This window comes from Punica granatum, chromosome 6 (genome assembly GCF_007655135.1).
Source record: "Punica granatum isolate Tunisia-2019 chromosome 6, ASM765513v2, whole genome shotgun sequence".
NCBI lineage: Eukaryota > Viridiplantae > Streptophyta > Magnoliopsida > Myrtales > Lythraceae > Punica > Punica granatum.
The window spans coordinates 27,388,044-27,403,168 of NC_045132.1; the positions used below are offsets into that span (position 1 = coordinate 27,388,044).

The 15,125-nt window shown below is 38.7% G+C and overlaps 4 protein-coding genes across 9 annotated transcripts; 3 read left to right on the forward strand and 1 right to left on the reverse strand.

The window, feature by feature from the left end:
• Nucleotides 1–213: 213 nt before the first annotated feature.
• On the forward strand, nt 214–1,384 carry LOC116212478 (protein UPSTREAM OF FLC-like). The gene is made up of 3 exons (XM_031547110.1): nt 214–774; nt 972–1,039; nt 1,133–1,384. Exons 1-3 carry the CDS (start codon nt 519–521, stop codon nt 1,175–1,177), a joined length of 369 nt encoding a protein of 122 aa, XP_031402970.1. The 5' UTR covers nt 214–518; the 3' UTR covers nt 1,178–1,384.
• Nucleotides 1,385–4,838: 3,454 nt separating this feature from the next.
• On the forward strand, nt 4,839–8,431 carry LOC116210104 (protein ALP1-like). Its single transcript, XM_031543913.1, has 2 exons — nt 4,839–5,532; nt 7,284–8,431. Exons 1-2 carry the CDS (start codon nt 5,247–5,249, stop codon nt 8,303–8,305), a joined length of 1,308 nt encoding a protein of 435 aa, XP_031399773.1. The 5' UTR covers nt 4,839–5,246; the 3' UTR covers nt 8,306–8,431.
• A 1,025-nt stretch (nt 8,432–9,456) lies between these two features.
• On the reverse strand, nt 9,457–13,872 carry LOC116211525. Of its 6 annotated transcripts, none has more exons than XM_031545964.1 (6): nt 13,718–13,872; nt 13,463–13,510; nt 11,147–12,603; nt 10,986–11,051; nt 10,811–10,905; nt 9,457–10,476 (listed from the first exon to the last, which is right to left on the reverse strand). In XM_031545964.1, the coding sequence occupies exons 3-5, from the start codon at nt 11,540–11,542 to the stop codon at nt 10,813–10,815; spliced, it is 555 nt and encodes a 184-aa protein (XP_031401824.1). In that variant the 5' UTR covers nt 11,543–12,603; nt 13,463–13,510; nt 13,718–13,872; the 3' UTR covers nt 9,457–10,476; nt 10,811–10,812. The 6 variants fall into 6 exon arrangements, with proteins under 6 accessions (XP_031401824.1, XP_031401822.1, XP_031401823.1 ...); XM_031545962.1 differs by having other exon boundaries at nt 11,147–13,363; XM_031545963.1 differs by having other exon boundaries at nt 13,463–13,530.
• LOC116211524 (zinc finger protein ZAT12-like) lies at nt 9,684–10,647 on the forward strand. Its single transcript, XM_031545958.1, has one exon. It carries the CDS (start codon nt 9,742–9,744, stop codon nt 10,528–10,530), a length of 789 nt encoding a protein of 262 aa, XP_031401818.1. The 5' UTR covers nt 9,684–9,741; the 3' UTR covers nt 10,531–10,647.
• Nucleotides 13,873–15,125: the final 1,253 nt, after the last annotated feature.

A 15,125-nucleotide genomic window follows, 5' to 3' on the forward strand; every position in this document is an offset into this window, starting at 1 on the left:
TTGGTCATCTAACCAGCGAACTAAAAGGTGATTGCACCATATAATGATTGCATCATAAATTTTTTTGTGACCGTGATGTTCTATGAGGTATACCATATATGTGAATGGGAGATGTTCTTGCTAGCCATTAGATTTAGAATAAACTGCAACTTATGGACTTCAACTATCTAGGCGGGAGATGTTAATCAATCAACATGCATCAAACCAGACCTTGGACATGCTCACCTTCCCATACATGGGTGTCCCCGTTCCTTTGCTATTGAAAATGGAAACAACAGTGCCCGCCCTTGTTCTTGAGAAGCTTATGTCCGCCGCATCCCGGCATTTTGAATGCTTCCATGGTGTTCTGTCCCCTCCCTCTCCAATTTCTACGTCCACCCTTTCTCTCAGCCTCGGTGAAGTGGCCAAAGCTTCTTCAATATCTCTCCTCTGTCTCCCTAGCTACCTCCACTCCCTTGCGTTTTCACTTGCTTCTTCTCTAGCTTGTTAGTTCAACCTCCTCTTCTATAAGCACAAGAATGGCCGAGACTTTCAGAAGAACGAGAATGATGGACCTCCCAAACTCAAAGAAGTGGAGAGACAGACAACCGAGCCCCGACTTAATGAAAACTCGGAGGAAAGAATCTGCAGATGATGAGCCCAACCTGACCCTGCAAACTGAGCGCAGCAGAGGGAGAGTTGCCGTGGTGTACTACCTCTCGCGGAATGGTCAGCTCCGACACCCCCACTTCATTGAAGTCCCCCTCTCCTCCTCCCAATGGCTCTCCCTCAGAGGTAAGTAACACCCCCTTGTCTTTCTTCTCTGCACAGAAGAACTTCCTAGCTCGGTTTTCCCGCCTTTCGTGTTTCAATCTTGGCAAATATAATCACGCAATGATCTCGATGCACAAAAGAAAGAAGACAAGACGAGGGATGTGGATGATTCAGTTTTTTTAATTTCATTTGCATGTTATATAATATCTGCTTCTCAGATTTCATCCGTCGGCTAGACCAGCTTCGGGGCAAGGGCATGGCCTCCCCGTACTCTTGGGTCCAAAAGGTATACTCCTTGAGTGCGCTTTTGATATCCGTTGTATAGTCAGGTCGATTTTTCTTCTCTGAATCAGCTTATGCTGAATGCCTTTGTAATCAGGAGATACAAGAACGGCTTTGTGTGGCACGACCTCGCCGAGGATGACGTCATCTATCCATCGCAGGGTGATGAATGCGTCCTCAAGGGACTGGTTTTTCCCATTTTGTGTCTCACTTCGTGCTCTGCTTTTTCCAACTCCAGACCTCCTGTCCCGCCGTTGTCTCCTGATCACTTGGATTTGAAGGCAATAGCCCGGCGGAGGAACACATTGACAGTTGTAACCTTATTAAGGCTTATCAAAATGTAACATGATTGAGATTTATCTTCTCCTCCGACTACCTCAATGAAGTTCATTTTCAAATGCTTCGTCTATTAAGAATAGTGTGACGATCATTGCCCAACTCGATGATGTCCTCGTGGTTCAGGCGGTCCTTCCCTACAAAGCTGAAATTTCAATGTTGCATCGAATGCGTGTTGCATGGGCTTGGAAGTGGGCCGAATTTTAATGTGATAGAGAAATATATATATATAAATGAATTCTTTAAACTTTAGGGACCTAGTAGTGAGCACACATGACATGGTTCACTTCTTGCCAAAGTCTTGGCTGCTCGTCCTCCCTCTTATTAATGGGAAGGAGTGGGACCTCCTTCGTTTTGTCTGCTGTCCCCCTTCACTATGAGCACTCCAAAAAGGATTGAGGCCCAAGCCCATATTTAAAAGAGGAACAAGGGGGGCCTACTGGTACAGTGGGCCTTCAGAACAAATGATCACCCCTCCCCATCAGCTCCGACATTAATCATCATCACTTCAGCGCTAACTAATGTTGATAATACATATACTTACCAAAAATAATTTTGATAAGACATATCCATCCATATATATATATAAAGTAAAATTGAACCCTATTGTAATAAAAGCTCTCTTATTAATAGAAAAAATTATTTAAGTAATATATTAAACAATTAAGAGAATTGGTTTAATCAAATCAAGCCAAATTATGAAAACCCAATATTTTCTCGGCTTATTAGAAAAGACCCAATTCAAATATTAAGTGACAATTAAGTATACTAACAATTAATTTTTTTATTAGATATTAACCTAATTTCTATTATTATGAGGGTGAAATTATTGTAATTTATGAAATTATGGTAATATACAAAATAAAAAAATAAATATTGTTATCAAATTTTGTATTTAAAAAGTACGTAACCAATTTTTTGTTTGAATATATCTATAAAAATATGCATATCATACATTGATTGATTAGATTAATATATGAAGCATTGAGACCATTAGTTAAAAGTTATTTATCGAACCATTCAAAATTAGTCTAATTTTATTAATTGATTATCAAATGAAACTTCAGATTAACTTTCAACATATTTTATTGTATTGAAGAGCAAATACGTGTTTCAAAAATAAAAAATAAAAAAGAAAATTGTTATAAGAAAGGATATGTGTGTGTGTGTGTGTGTTAAAAATGAACTTATATATAAAGGGTAAATTATACCGGTGGTCCAAAAAATTTTAATAATGTATCAGATTGGTCCAAAAAGTTTTTTTTGCTATTTGATGGTACAAAATGTTTCAAAGTTGTAACATGATAGTACAAACCGTTATCTCACCATTGACGCCGTCAAGCGAAGCTGACGTGGCCGACACGTGACTATGATATGTTTTTAAAAGTTGGTGGAACGTTACATAATAGTTCAAACTCTTTTGAAGTTGTCACTTAATGGTCCAAAATGTTTTACAGATGTAATATAATCGTACAAAATATTTCTTTAATTAACTTAAAAATCCACCCATGTCAATGGCGAGATGACGACGTCAATGGCAAGATTAACGGTTTGTACTATCATGTTACAATTTTGAAATATTTTGTACCATCAAGTAGTAAAAAAAACTTTTTGGACCAATCCGATATATTATTAAAACTTTTTGAACCACCAGTGTAATTTACCTATATATAAAACACAAAAACGATATAAACACTACAAAAAAATTGGTGATATATAGAATTTCTAAAATTATTACGATTCTATAAAAGAACAAATTTATAACATAATGCCATTAACTGATAAAAATAAAATAAAATATAAAGATGAGGATGTTATAAACAATGTTTTAAAATACTAATTTATATTCTATTTATAAAAGTTAATATATATATATATGTGATAAATTTATAGTATTGGTTAATTTAAAAATGCGATGCATATTAATTGAATATAAATTATTATTATATTATGTTTTATTAAAAAAATATTGAAGATTATTATTTATATCAAAATTAAAAGTTGAAAATTATTATTATTTCGTATAAGATAATTCATGTTTAAAAATATAAATTATTACGATAAAAATGATATAAAGATATATGAACATGAACCCGTGCAGCGCAAGGGACAAAAAAAAAACTATTGTTTATGTAAGGTGCGATTTATCACCATATATATATAAGAAGACTATTCATCGTTTATTACTCATAGAGGAACTTTATGAGTATGGGCCCGCTGCTGCTCCTTGGGCAATTATGTCGAAAAAATTGAAATTGGATATTCAAGCTTTTGGGCTCGTCCAATTATGCAGGTCCAACCATCTCATCCTTCCCTTCTGAACTAAAGTCTAAGGGAAGGAACGGGAAACTAAAATTTCAATATGCATAAGAAAGTTAACTGATCTGGAATTGTCTGTCATATTCCTCCTCCATGTCCTTGGATTATTAAACGCATCTGAAATTGAAGTTCTCTATGTTATGGACAGAGAAATAAATTTCTTCGATGTATTTGCCATGAAAAATTGGTAATAAAGGCCGGAATCCTAGGTAGTGGATGTGTGTTGTTTTATAAACAAAGTTTAACTCAATTCAACTAAACTCCACTTATGTTCAATTCAACATCACAATCATTACTTTTTTTATTTTTTAAATATTTTTAACTATTCAATTCAATTTTTAATATTAAATTCTTTCAACTATTCATTACTTTTTCACAATTCAACAATACAATCATTACTTAATTATTATTTTCTCTCAATTATTTATTACTTTTTCACACTTTTTCTCATAATGCAACAATACAATCATTACAAACCAATTAAAACCAAAACTCAACTCAACTCAACTCTCAATCCAAACGCACTCTTAGACCTTTTATCATGTACCTACATATATTACTATCGTCTCATATTTAGCTCTCTTTTTTTCCCCCCCGATTTCCCTTTGCCCCCTTATTCTCTTTCCCGAATACTTAAAAAAAAAAACACTTTTTTTATAAGTGAAAAAAAAAGGTTTAGAAGCATAATTCCTTAAAACCTTTCATAATTTATTTTTCGAGTGAATAAGTCCGTCATAATTTTATCCATAAAAAAGTCTATTATAATTCTAGAACAATGAAAAATATAAGACTTTTAATCATAGGTGAAATTAATAACTAAAAAAAAGGCTATATCGTCACATTAAATATCATGATATCTGAGATACGTTATCGTTATAAAGTATCTATTCAATGAGCGAAGTCATCACGATTCTAACTTAATGCATTAAAATATTATGAATTGGTAAGTGAAATCTAGCAAGAGCAATCGGTGCATGTATCACGAAATCATCATCGTACCATTCGGCCTTCGCAACTGATTTTTTGCTTATGCGATATCTACCCTATTACGACTCACAAACAATTGCCCCTGGTAGACACACGAAACTATATCTCTATGACCTTCTCCGTCTCTCTCTCTCTCTTTCTTCCCCCCCACCCCTAAAAAAGGACTTGTTCTTGTACGTCAGGTTCACTTTTCCTCGTGCCGCATTGTCCTTAAAAAATAACCATTAATGGAGGCGGCAGAGGCAGGGCCAGTAGGAGTTCTTCTGCTATGGATTTGCCTATTGCTTGCTTGCTCATATATAATATACGTACATACACATACATAATATAGCTTTTCCTTTTTCCTCCTCTATATGTCTGTCATATGCTTTTCACTTCCCTGCCATATATATTCGATATTGGTTTCCTTCTCTACCAATCTCTCTCCGCTTCTTGCATGCTTTAAAAAAAGAGCACACAGACACAAACACACACTCAAAAAAACACAGATTAACTGATACCATTCGCGCTGCCCATTGACCCGCCAGCCGCACCCCGCAAGCAATCGCCCTTGTCATGGAGCTTTGTGCATGACTGACACGGCTGCTCATGTCCCCCGTGGTAAAAGAATCAACTTTGTGCTTGCGGCAGTAACTGACAGTTTGTCCGAATTTGGTCGTCGTTCTTGCTTGCTGCCTTGTGATTTTGGAGTGGGCTGTGATTCGGGGCTTCGATTCAGTTCAGAGGATATGGCTTCTTCCAAAGGGTTGAAGAAGAGAAGGAAAACGGAGAAGAAGGCGGAAGCGATTGGTTCTGATTCCGGGTCGTCGTCTCAGCCTGTGGATTGGTGGGATGAGTTCTGCAGAAGAGTTAATGGTATGTGTAAATATGGTGAATCTTCTTCTTTCCCATCGCATCTTGTCTTGTCTTGTTTGTTATACAGTAAGATGATATTGATCTTGCAATCTTCGGCTGCTTTCTTTGCTGGCTTCTGTCGCTCGCTCTATCAATGCATTAGCAAATCATACGATTCATATTTGCATAAGCTCTGGGTTGACCTTCAGTTATCTCCCTTCACCTAAGATTCCTGTTTCCATAATGTGTCTCTCAGTTCGAATTCGTGGCACGATTAAAGGGTCGGGCTTCTTGTTCTGTGTTCAACTTATGCAACCTTGTAGGTCTGCCCGATGATATCAGAGTGTGGGTTGGGTTTTAGATCGCAGTCATATATTCCCAGTCTGAACATATAAAACCAGCAACCTCGAGAGAGTCTCGAGTTTATTCAATAGAGATTATTAGAATATGTTCACTTTCCTAATATTATACATCTCCCAATAGAATAATCTTCTCGGGGGGGACTGTTTGCCTAACATCACAAAACTGACGAGAAAGTCATGCCTTATATTAATACGGGCAATATTAACGGGTATTGGTGAAAAACTCACTGGCTTCAATTATCAATCAGTGAAGTAAAAGCGGTTTAGCTAGGGGATATCTTCCTCGTTCTAAATCAACTACAACTGAACCCATACGAAGGAAAAGATTTTCTCAGAGCAAGTGATTTCATTTATTAAGTTTTGCAGTAAATCTGCTGCAGAAATTAATGTAATCTTTGAGGAGATAAAAGTGCTATTTAACATTGTCTTCCCGGGGATTCATTGATCTTCTGCTCATCTCAACTGGTGATGAACTCTAGTTCGGGAGCTGCCCTTCACATTTCTGATACGGGTGGCTGTCCTTTAATGTGTTGCAACTGTTGGTCTATATTTGCCAAGGGAACTAGATATGTGATAAAAAGTTAGTGTCCTCAACATCTACTATTTTGAGAGTCTAACAGCACCAGATAAAACAGAACTCTGAAGAGAGTATTCATGCAATGGGTTGGAGCGAAGATGCTTAAATTTAGATTATAGGGGGGCAAAAAAAAAAGAGCTTGTTGAGGAAAAAAATAATCTTAGGTGATCTAGTCAACATGTTGAAGAATTCTGTCTGGGTTTCACTTAATGGAAATTGAACAACATTGCCGAAACCAAAGAAGGGCCCTCTGAACTAAATATTTACTTTTCTTGATATTTCTCTGTGATATCGTTTTTCGAGTATTCTTGCTTGAACATTAAAATCGGAAACACTGGGTTCAGTAGTTGGATACATTTTACTAAGACGAACATGAGATTAGTTGCTCGGTTTGTGCAAAAAGTTGTTGCTGTAAAAGATAGGTTCTGTTTGTACTTCTCATTATTGTTTTCGGGAATCAGTAAGTGAAAAAACACAAATGTTTATGTCATAAAGATCTTATCTTTTCTGTTCTTTTTAATCCTTCAATCAATAACTTGAAGAGGTTCAGACGTCAGATGTCTGTTGTTGATCATCGGGAATATCCAACCTTATTCTTAATGGACGAGAGCATTATTGTAATAGGCTGCAATTTTGTATGCGAATTATACCATTCTTCCTAGATCCATCTTGAGAGGCTTCATTGTTGCACATACATGTGAACCTTCCATCATTTTCTGTTTCTCCCTCGAACTTCAGTTGGCTGTTGTTTATGTGGAAAAAGAATCCTGACGCTTTAGATAACATTTGCCAAGACTCATGTTTAATTCTACTTTATCCTCACTTCTTTGCAGATGATTGTTCGCCACCAAAAGTTCTGGACACTTTTGAATCTGCCTTCAGAATATCCCGAAAAACCTTTGGCTACATATGCTCACTCATCAAGGAAGATTTTGCTGCCAAGCCTGGGAACTTCGTGTTCAAGGATGGTACCCTCCTGTCCCTATATGATCAAGTCGCTATATCTCTCAGAAGGCTGGGCTCAGGCGAATCACTTGGTGCGATTGGTGATTCCTTCGGCTTGACTCACTCGAATGTGGCGCAGATCACGTGGCGATTTGTCGAAGCAATGGAGAAACGGGCCCTCCACCACCTCCAGTGGCCCAACAGTGGGACAGATACAGACAGAATAAAGTCCAAGTTCGAGAAACTATCGGGCCTTCCAAACTGCTGTGGTGCAATTGATATTACCCACATCTTGATGAACCTCCGTGCATCGGACCCCACAATTAAATTGTGCCGTGACCATGCGAAGAATCAGAGTATGGTCCTGCAGGCTATCGTCGGTCCCAATATGAGGTTCCTAGACATTGTCACGGGGTGGCCAGGGAAAATGAGTGAATCATCGATTTTTCAGAATTCGAACTTCTATCGACTATGCAAAGAAGGAAAGAGGCTAAATGAGAAGATAGGGGAATATATAGTTGGGGATTCGGGGTACCCTTTGCTTCCCTTTCTCATCACCCCGTACGAGGGGACTGAGCTTTCAGAGTCAAGCATCAAGTTCAACAAGCGGCATCTTGAGGTGGCACTTGTGGCACAGAGAGCTCTAAAAAGGTTGAAAGACAACTGGGGGATTATTCGGGGAGTAATGTGGAGACCTGACAGACACAAGTTGCCAAGGATAATCCTCGTATGTTGTCTGCTGCACAACATTGCTATTGACTTGGAAGATGAAGTTCAAATAGAACTGCCTGCATGTAGCTCCAATCATGATCCAGGATATCGACAGCAAGTAAGTCGAGTCAGTGATCCCAGAGGTGTATGTCTTAGAGATAAACTAATTCTAGAGTTGTCAGCAAATAGTCGGGCTTGATTATTATTTTCAAAAATTCCATTGATTGGTTGAACTGTGAGTAGTTTCATAAATTTTTAGTTTCGAGATAACTGTAAGTACTTTGAAAGGATGAAGTTGAATTTTCTTGGCATGATGAGACGATCACTCTTCTCCTTTTTGTTCCTTTTCTGCCAACTTTGAATGATTTGGTTACATGCTCGCACGAGTTTTAGTCTTAAGCAAACACCTTAGGTTGCCTAAAGTACGAGATTTCCACAGAGCACGAGATTATAGAATTGAAGCAGAACTTTCTATCGGGTGGACAAAACCTGCCACCTTTCTTTGAACATCAAAGAATCACAATTGTGCACAGTATGATGATGACATATAATGCTTTGTTGTTCACACCTGAGGTTGGAACTGGGAATAAGACTGAAGTTTGAATATGTAAAAGCAGGAAGCCTACACCTGTTTTTCGGTCATGCATATATGTTAGTTAGTTTATGATTTAGAAATTAGATGTTCGAGTAGAATCGCTTTTGTGTTCACGGAGAATGCGTCTAGCTAGCGCAACTTGGATGCAGCTATAATAGGAAGATTTCGATTTTCTGGTGGGTATGGATCGAAGTGATGTAGCGGGTTGTCTTTGGTGCGAGACGGACGCAAATGTAGTAATTCGAATTCAAGCGCTGTTAACTTTGGGGTCGTTGGGTAAATTATTCAACTATTTCACCTATTTTTATATATTTATAAATTTGACACAACAAAAATGAAACAATCAAAGATAATGTTTTTCTTTTTCTTCTCTTTCATAGCATGGAGACTGTCTTGTTTGTTTACCGGCCAAGCAGCCAGCAGCCCTCAGCACCCAATGACATACTCCCCCCGTCACCCATGATGTGAGAAATAAAATGCGATGGTTCCAAGCCTACATTTGGGTTCATTTGGCACGGCCGGGATGTTTTCTAGAGGCCGCATTTTACGGTTCTCTAGTGACCCCCCTTGGCGCACACAAATCGGTCCTAATAAATTTGGAAAAGCGAGAATACTTTAGCTTTTGGTTTCCTCATTTTGACATCCATTATATCGAATTCAGATCATGCATTTGCACAATTATGTCTGAGCTTGGAATTGTATTATTGTTCGGAAAATTATTGTTTTCCCATCATTATTGCGTCCAAGCAACACTATACACGGAGAGGATTCTATATCTGCGGAAAAGGAAAAATACATATAAGATATTAAATTCAAGTGTTCCCACCAATAGGGGAAGGCCTACGAAATTACCAAATAAATAATAAAAAAAAATAGAGATTAGGAAAAGCCACCAAAGGTAAATTCGAGGAAAAGAACCTTTCCTTAACGCGCCTCAGAGAAAGAGAGCAGCTCAATTAAGCAATGCTTCTCTTCTGGAAATCTTCACGCGCATCCCAAAAGTTTTATATCTATATGTACACATAGATATCCACGCGGTCATGCAGACACTCCGGCGCCTACTGTCATCACTACCCTCCAATTTCCAACTTATTTACATACCATGCCGACATACTCTTCCTTACTTGGTTGCACGAGGGATGGGCAAACCTGTCATTTCGGCCAATGTCATGAACTCGGTCACTCTCTGTTTGGAACTGCCAACCTATATATATGCCAACTATATGCACAAACCACTCAGCAGTGAACTTTGCAGCACACAAAGTTTACGTATTCAAACAACAGATATCATAAGCAGAGAACTTTTGCATTACTTGCTGGCTATGAAGAGAGAAAGAGAGGAGGGAGAACTGGAGGACATGGATACTGCTAATTGTCTCATGCTACTTTCTCGAGTAGGTGAAATCGTCCTGAAGAAACACCCAGGGGCAGCGGGAAGGGTGTATGCTTGTAAAACTTGCAATCGAGAATTTCCAAGTTTCCAGGCACTGGGAGGCCACAGGGCGAGCCACACGAAGCCCAGCCTGGAGATTAGCACCGGACATCATCCCCAAGGGCCCAAAGCGTCAGATCCACCGTCCGAGCCAAAGGCACACAGGTGCTCGATATGCGGCCTCAAGTTTCCCATTGGGCAAGCCCTTGGTGGTCACATGAGGCGCCACAGAGCTGAGATCTTGAAGAAACTGGTGGCTCCTCGGTCATTCCCAGCCATGAAGAAATCAACTAACAAGAGGATCCTGTGTCTGGATTTGAATCTATCGCCTTTCGAGAATGATCTGAGATTGGAGTTGGGGAAGATTTCATCATGTACAGTGGATTTAGCTACCTGAGGTCTCTGGAAATTCCAGCTTTTGCTAGAACCTTTCCTTTACGTGGGATTTTGTAGTCATTGCACAGACTTAATATATTGATTTTATTCTATATACAATTATCTAGATCTTTTCCTTTCCAGTGCATCCATCCGATATTATCTAGAAACAAAATGTTCAAACCGAAGACACTGGCTCAATTAGCTTATATGAATAACTTAAATCTGACAGATAATCGAGCCAATTTAAACTATAGCGATCTTATTTCCTTGGAAAGCAATGAATAATACAATAAACCCACCTTCATTTCGAGCTGCCTTCAATGCTTGCCACAGAATCCAGGCTAGGTTGCTGACTGTGAGGAGTAGTATGAAATCTGCTGCTATCCGAAGAGTCCTGTGAACAAGAAGACTTAATTAGCCCAACCCATGAATGACAAGCGAGGTTTCTTGTTGACCAGGGACAAGGAATAATACCTGAACCGATAGAGACATTAAGGCAGAGTTAGAATTATTGATCGATGCGTTGAAGCATGGCATATACTGCAGCCAGTAGATGTATGAGAAAGAAGTCATAAAACTTACGATAAAAAATCAATCTTCCATTATATTGTAACATTAAGGGAAGAGTTGCCTACCTGATTTTGATAGCTTAGGGTCATATAGATATTTGGATTCATGTAGAAAGCCGGATTCAGAACTGAGTTCATATTGATGGGAAAAGTCGAGTTCTTGGGATGATATGGATTCACAGGCAAGTTTGGATTTGCAACAGAACTTGCATGTGTGGGGACACTAGCACATAGTAGAACTGGATCTTCATCAAAAGGGGAGGATTCTGTAATCTCCTTCAACTTCCGCTTCTTCTGCTTGGCAGCAGAAGGCTTAACACGAGCCCTGGTTCTGCCCTCGCCACTGTTTGAAGTATCAGAATCATCCTTCTCCATCACTCTTTTACCACCCAAACACTTCCCGATGGCTTCTTTCTCGGTTCTAACTTCAGCTTCGTGTAGGTCTGAGCTTCTAATAGCCATCTCCACTGTATCCGCCTATTGCACACAAGCTTATAACACTGAAAGCTTTGCCCATCAATTTATCAACCCGCAACTTCTTTGAAGATTTTGTAGAATTCAGTGCATAATCTCCACTCAAGATCCCTTCCTTTGCACCTTTCGTCCATCTTTTCAAAATGTACTGGGATGGTATACAGTTGACATTTTCTCTGGAGTTCAAAATGCATAGAGTTTGACGGCACAACCACCTTTCGATTCAAACAGTTTGCAGATACAGGAAATGGAACGATCGCTTGAATTGAAATTTACAATATGCTCTGTCTGACCATCTTCATTCTTCAAGATATAAGTGCACAAAGATCCATCACTATTCAAAGAAATAACACGCTGTGAAACACTGTGTAAGAACTCATCTTGGAATTTTTTGAAAATGGCATGTGTCTATACATTAGCTGCATGCTTCAGAATTCCGCTTTCTCACACGATAAATCTCGGGTTGCCTCTAGCACAATCAGCATCACTGGAAAGTTCAACTTCACAAATCTTCTCAGCTTACTTCTCATAATGGGTCACTAACTCGACCAAACTCATCAACTTACACAAAACATGCTGAAAGATATGATGTTTCGCTCGGGAATTTAGATTAGCCGAAAATGTATCGCGAATAAGGGCCGAGGACCACTTAGCGCGCAGCTGATACAAGTCATTCAACCATTTGTTTTCAGCCAAACCCCACTCATTGCACATCTCCTTCCACATCTGTTGGATTTCTGTTTCTGATTTACATCCTTGCAGGAATTTCGTGAAACACTTATCGCTGAACTCAGGTTCTGCTAGAAGATTAGAGATATGATTACTGGAGTTCCTATCTATCTGCCATATGTACAGTCGATTATTTGTCTGGGGGAAGACCTTCTGAATGGCTATGGCTACAGCATCATCCTGACCAGTGAATATAGTCTTGGGGGCTTTATCCCCCATTGCTTCCAAGAAAGTCTGAAAGACCCAAGTGAGCGAAGGTGCAGTTTCATCTGATAAAAATGCACACCCGAACAAAACACTCATCGTATGATGATTCACCCCTGAAAAAAGGGAGCATAAAATGTTGTACTTATTAGTCCAGTATGTCGTGTCAAAAACGACAGCGTCCCTGAAACACTCATAATCTTGTCTAGATAAACCATCGCACCAGAAGACGTTAGTAAGCTTGCTCTGGTCATCTACTTGAGTTGAGTAATAAAAGTTGCTCACTCTTAACTGCAGGGAAAACGTGTGATTCAATAGAAGTTGGCAGTCTCCTGCATGAATCTCGTTTAAGCTTTTCACTTGAGGAAGACTCTCACTAGTTTGCAGTCCTTGGCTCACACTTGTCAAATATGAATATGCTTTTGGAACTCTTTTTGCAAAATCCGACTTAATATTCTGAAGATCCACCTTAGTTTCAGCAACCTTTCTGCTTGATCTAATTAAATGCTTCTGGTCATTCCCTAAAAACGGATGGTTGTGAACAGAATTGAATTCGATAACTTCCTATCTCCCATCTTGGATGTCGAACTTAACACTTGCCTGACACCCACATTTAGGGGTCAAATTTGAATATCTTTTGCTCATAAGGATTTAGCTCGGGTCCAGACCCCTCTCGGCGGCGTAGGAACGTGCATCTCCAAAGCTCATTCTTGTTGCGGTTAAAATACTTCTGTCCTTTACGGACCCCGAAACCCTTTCTATACGCATATAAATTGTACGCATCGTAGGCTTCCTCCTCACTTTTGAATACCATTCCAACTTTACACTCGATCTCTTTGTCCGAAGATGGCACAGGGATAGCTTGTGCAGAGCTTTCTAGGGGTTCAAATGAGAAAATCATGCAAAATAAATGTATAACCAGCATGAAGGTGATGTCATTTGAGTCTTTTAAACAAGAAAAAAGAAAAGCCTTACCCATTTAATATCACCACCACATACAGAAGGTCTCCGCCGCAGGGTGGCCTGAAGAAGATAACAGTCAGCTGAAACAATGCAATGCCGAAGAAAGTCACTATTTTGATGATATGTTCTTCTCCTATTTACCATTACGATTCACAGACAGAAAAAAAAGAAGCACCAGAAGAAAGCAACTATGAAAATTTGAGCTGAGGATTCCCCGAATTGGAAATGAACTACTCGTCAAGTAAATATCTGATAGTTCATACTCACCTCCGGCGGGTAAGAAGGAAGATGAAATCTTATGCTTAGAAAATGTCGGCGTACGCCATTACTGCTCGGATTTGGAAGGAGAAAGAGGTGAACGAATGGAGACGACAACCTTCCTCCTCTCCGTTTCCGAGCAAAGACACAAAAAAAAAAAAACTTTGCTTTGGTATTTGTCTTTTAATTTTCCCATATATAAATCTTCATTTATTTATTTCTTTTGGTTAATGACCCAAAAATACATTGACTTTATTTCCTTTTTCAATTTTGATACTTTATTTTTCGGTAAAAAAGACATGTACTTTAATTTTGATGTCTAATTAGGAGTGCGTTTGGATTTAGAATTGAGTTGAGTTGAGTTTTAGTTTTAATTGGTTTGTAATAATTATATTGTTGAATTATGAAAAAAAGGTGAAAAAGTAATGATTGTGTTGTTAAATTGTGAAAAAGTAATGAATAGTTGAGAGAATTTAATATTAAAAATTGAATTGAATGATTAAAAAATTAAAATTAAAAATAAGTAATGATTGTGTTGTTGAATTGAAGATAAGTCGAGTTGAGTTGAGTCAAGTTGAAAATTTTTTAAAATACAAACGCACCCTAGGCATTTGTATCGTTTCCATCAATTTTTAGGGTGGTGAAAATCGGTGCCTACATGGCAAACGGTATCATGCCAAATTAATAAAACTATAAAAATTTGAAAAATTAAAGTAAAAGAGGGAGAAAGCCCTTTATCAGAAAAATGGAATATTCTAACTAACCACCGCAATCTCGATTGGGGTCATTGGCGACTTTAGAAGGCGTCGGCGACCCTAATCGAAGGGTAATGACCGGGATTGAATCGGTAAAATGGATGAAAATGGTACAAGTTGAATCCTGAGAAATCTGAAATTTTCACGGGAGGCATTAATGAGGAAGGTATCTCTGAACTGGAGAATTACTCTAGCTTTAAGAAAGGTACTGTCCTAGTGTGATACTTAGGGCTTTCTCTTGTTTCTGGAAAGCTTTCTTTGAAGAACTGCGAGGCTTTTATTGAGAGAATTATAAAGCGAATCGGGAGCTTATCTGTAAAACACTTGTCTTACGCAAGTAGGGTGAACTTGATCAACTCTGTACTCTTCAGCATGGCCAGCTCCTGGTGTTCCCACTTCATTCTTCCTAAAAAAGTCATCAAACTGGTGCAGTAGAAGTGCAAATCCTTCCTCTGGAAAAGGCCTTCAGCAACATACAGGTAGAGGCAAGGTCGGCTAGGAAACTATATGTCTTCCAAAGACTGAAGGAGGACTCGGCATCAAGAGTCTAACTTTGTGAAATAAGGTATGTGTGTTAAAAAATATGTGGTCTCTCCCAATGAGTTCAGGGTCTGTGTTGAGTGGCTTGGGCTACTAAATATTTAATTAGAGGCTGAAGTATC

Coding starts and splice junctions, on each gene's coding strand:
- LOC116210104 (XM_031543913.1), top strand. CDS start 5,247: ATGACTGACACGGCTGCTCATGTCCCCCGTGGTAAAAGAATCAACTTT. Junction 5,533..7,283: donor GTTCTGCAGAAGAGTTAATG/GTATGTGTAAAT, acceptor ACTTCTTTGCAG/ATGATTGTTCGCCACCAAAA.
- LOC116211525 (XM_031545964.1), bottom strand. CDS start 11,542: ATGGCTATTAGAAGCTCAGACCTACACGAAGCTGAAGTTAGAACCGAG. Junction 11,052..11,146: donor CCCTAAGCTATCAAAATCAG/GTAGGCAACTCT, acceptor TACTGGCTGCAG/TATATGCCATGCTTCAACGC. Junction 10,906..10,985: donor TAATGTCTCTATCGGTTCAG/GTATTATTCCTT, acceptor TCTTGTTCACAG/GACTCTTCGGATAGCAGCAG.
- LOC116212478 (XM_031547110.1), top strand. CDS start 519: ATGGCCGAGACTTTCAGAAGAACGAGAATGATGGACCTCCCAAACTCA. Junction 775..971: donor CCAATGGCTCTCCCTCAGAG/GTAAGTAACACC, acceptor TCTGCTTCTCAG/ATTTCATCCGTCGGCTAGAC. Junction 1,040..1,132: donor CGTACTCTTGGGTCCAAAAG/GTATACTCCTTG, acceptor CTTTGTAATCAG/GAGATACAAGAACGGCTTTG.
- LOC116211524 (XM_031545958.1), top strand. CDS start 9,742: ATGCAGACACTCCGGCGCCTACTGTCATCACTACCCTCCAATTTCCAA.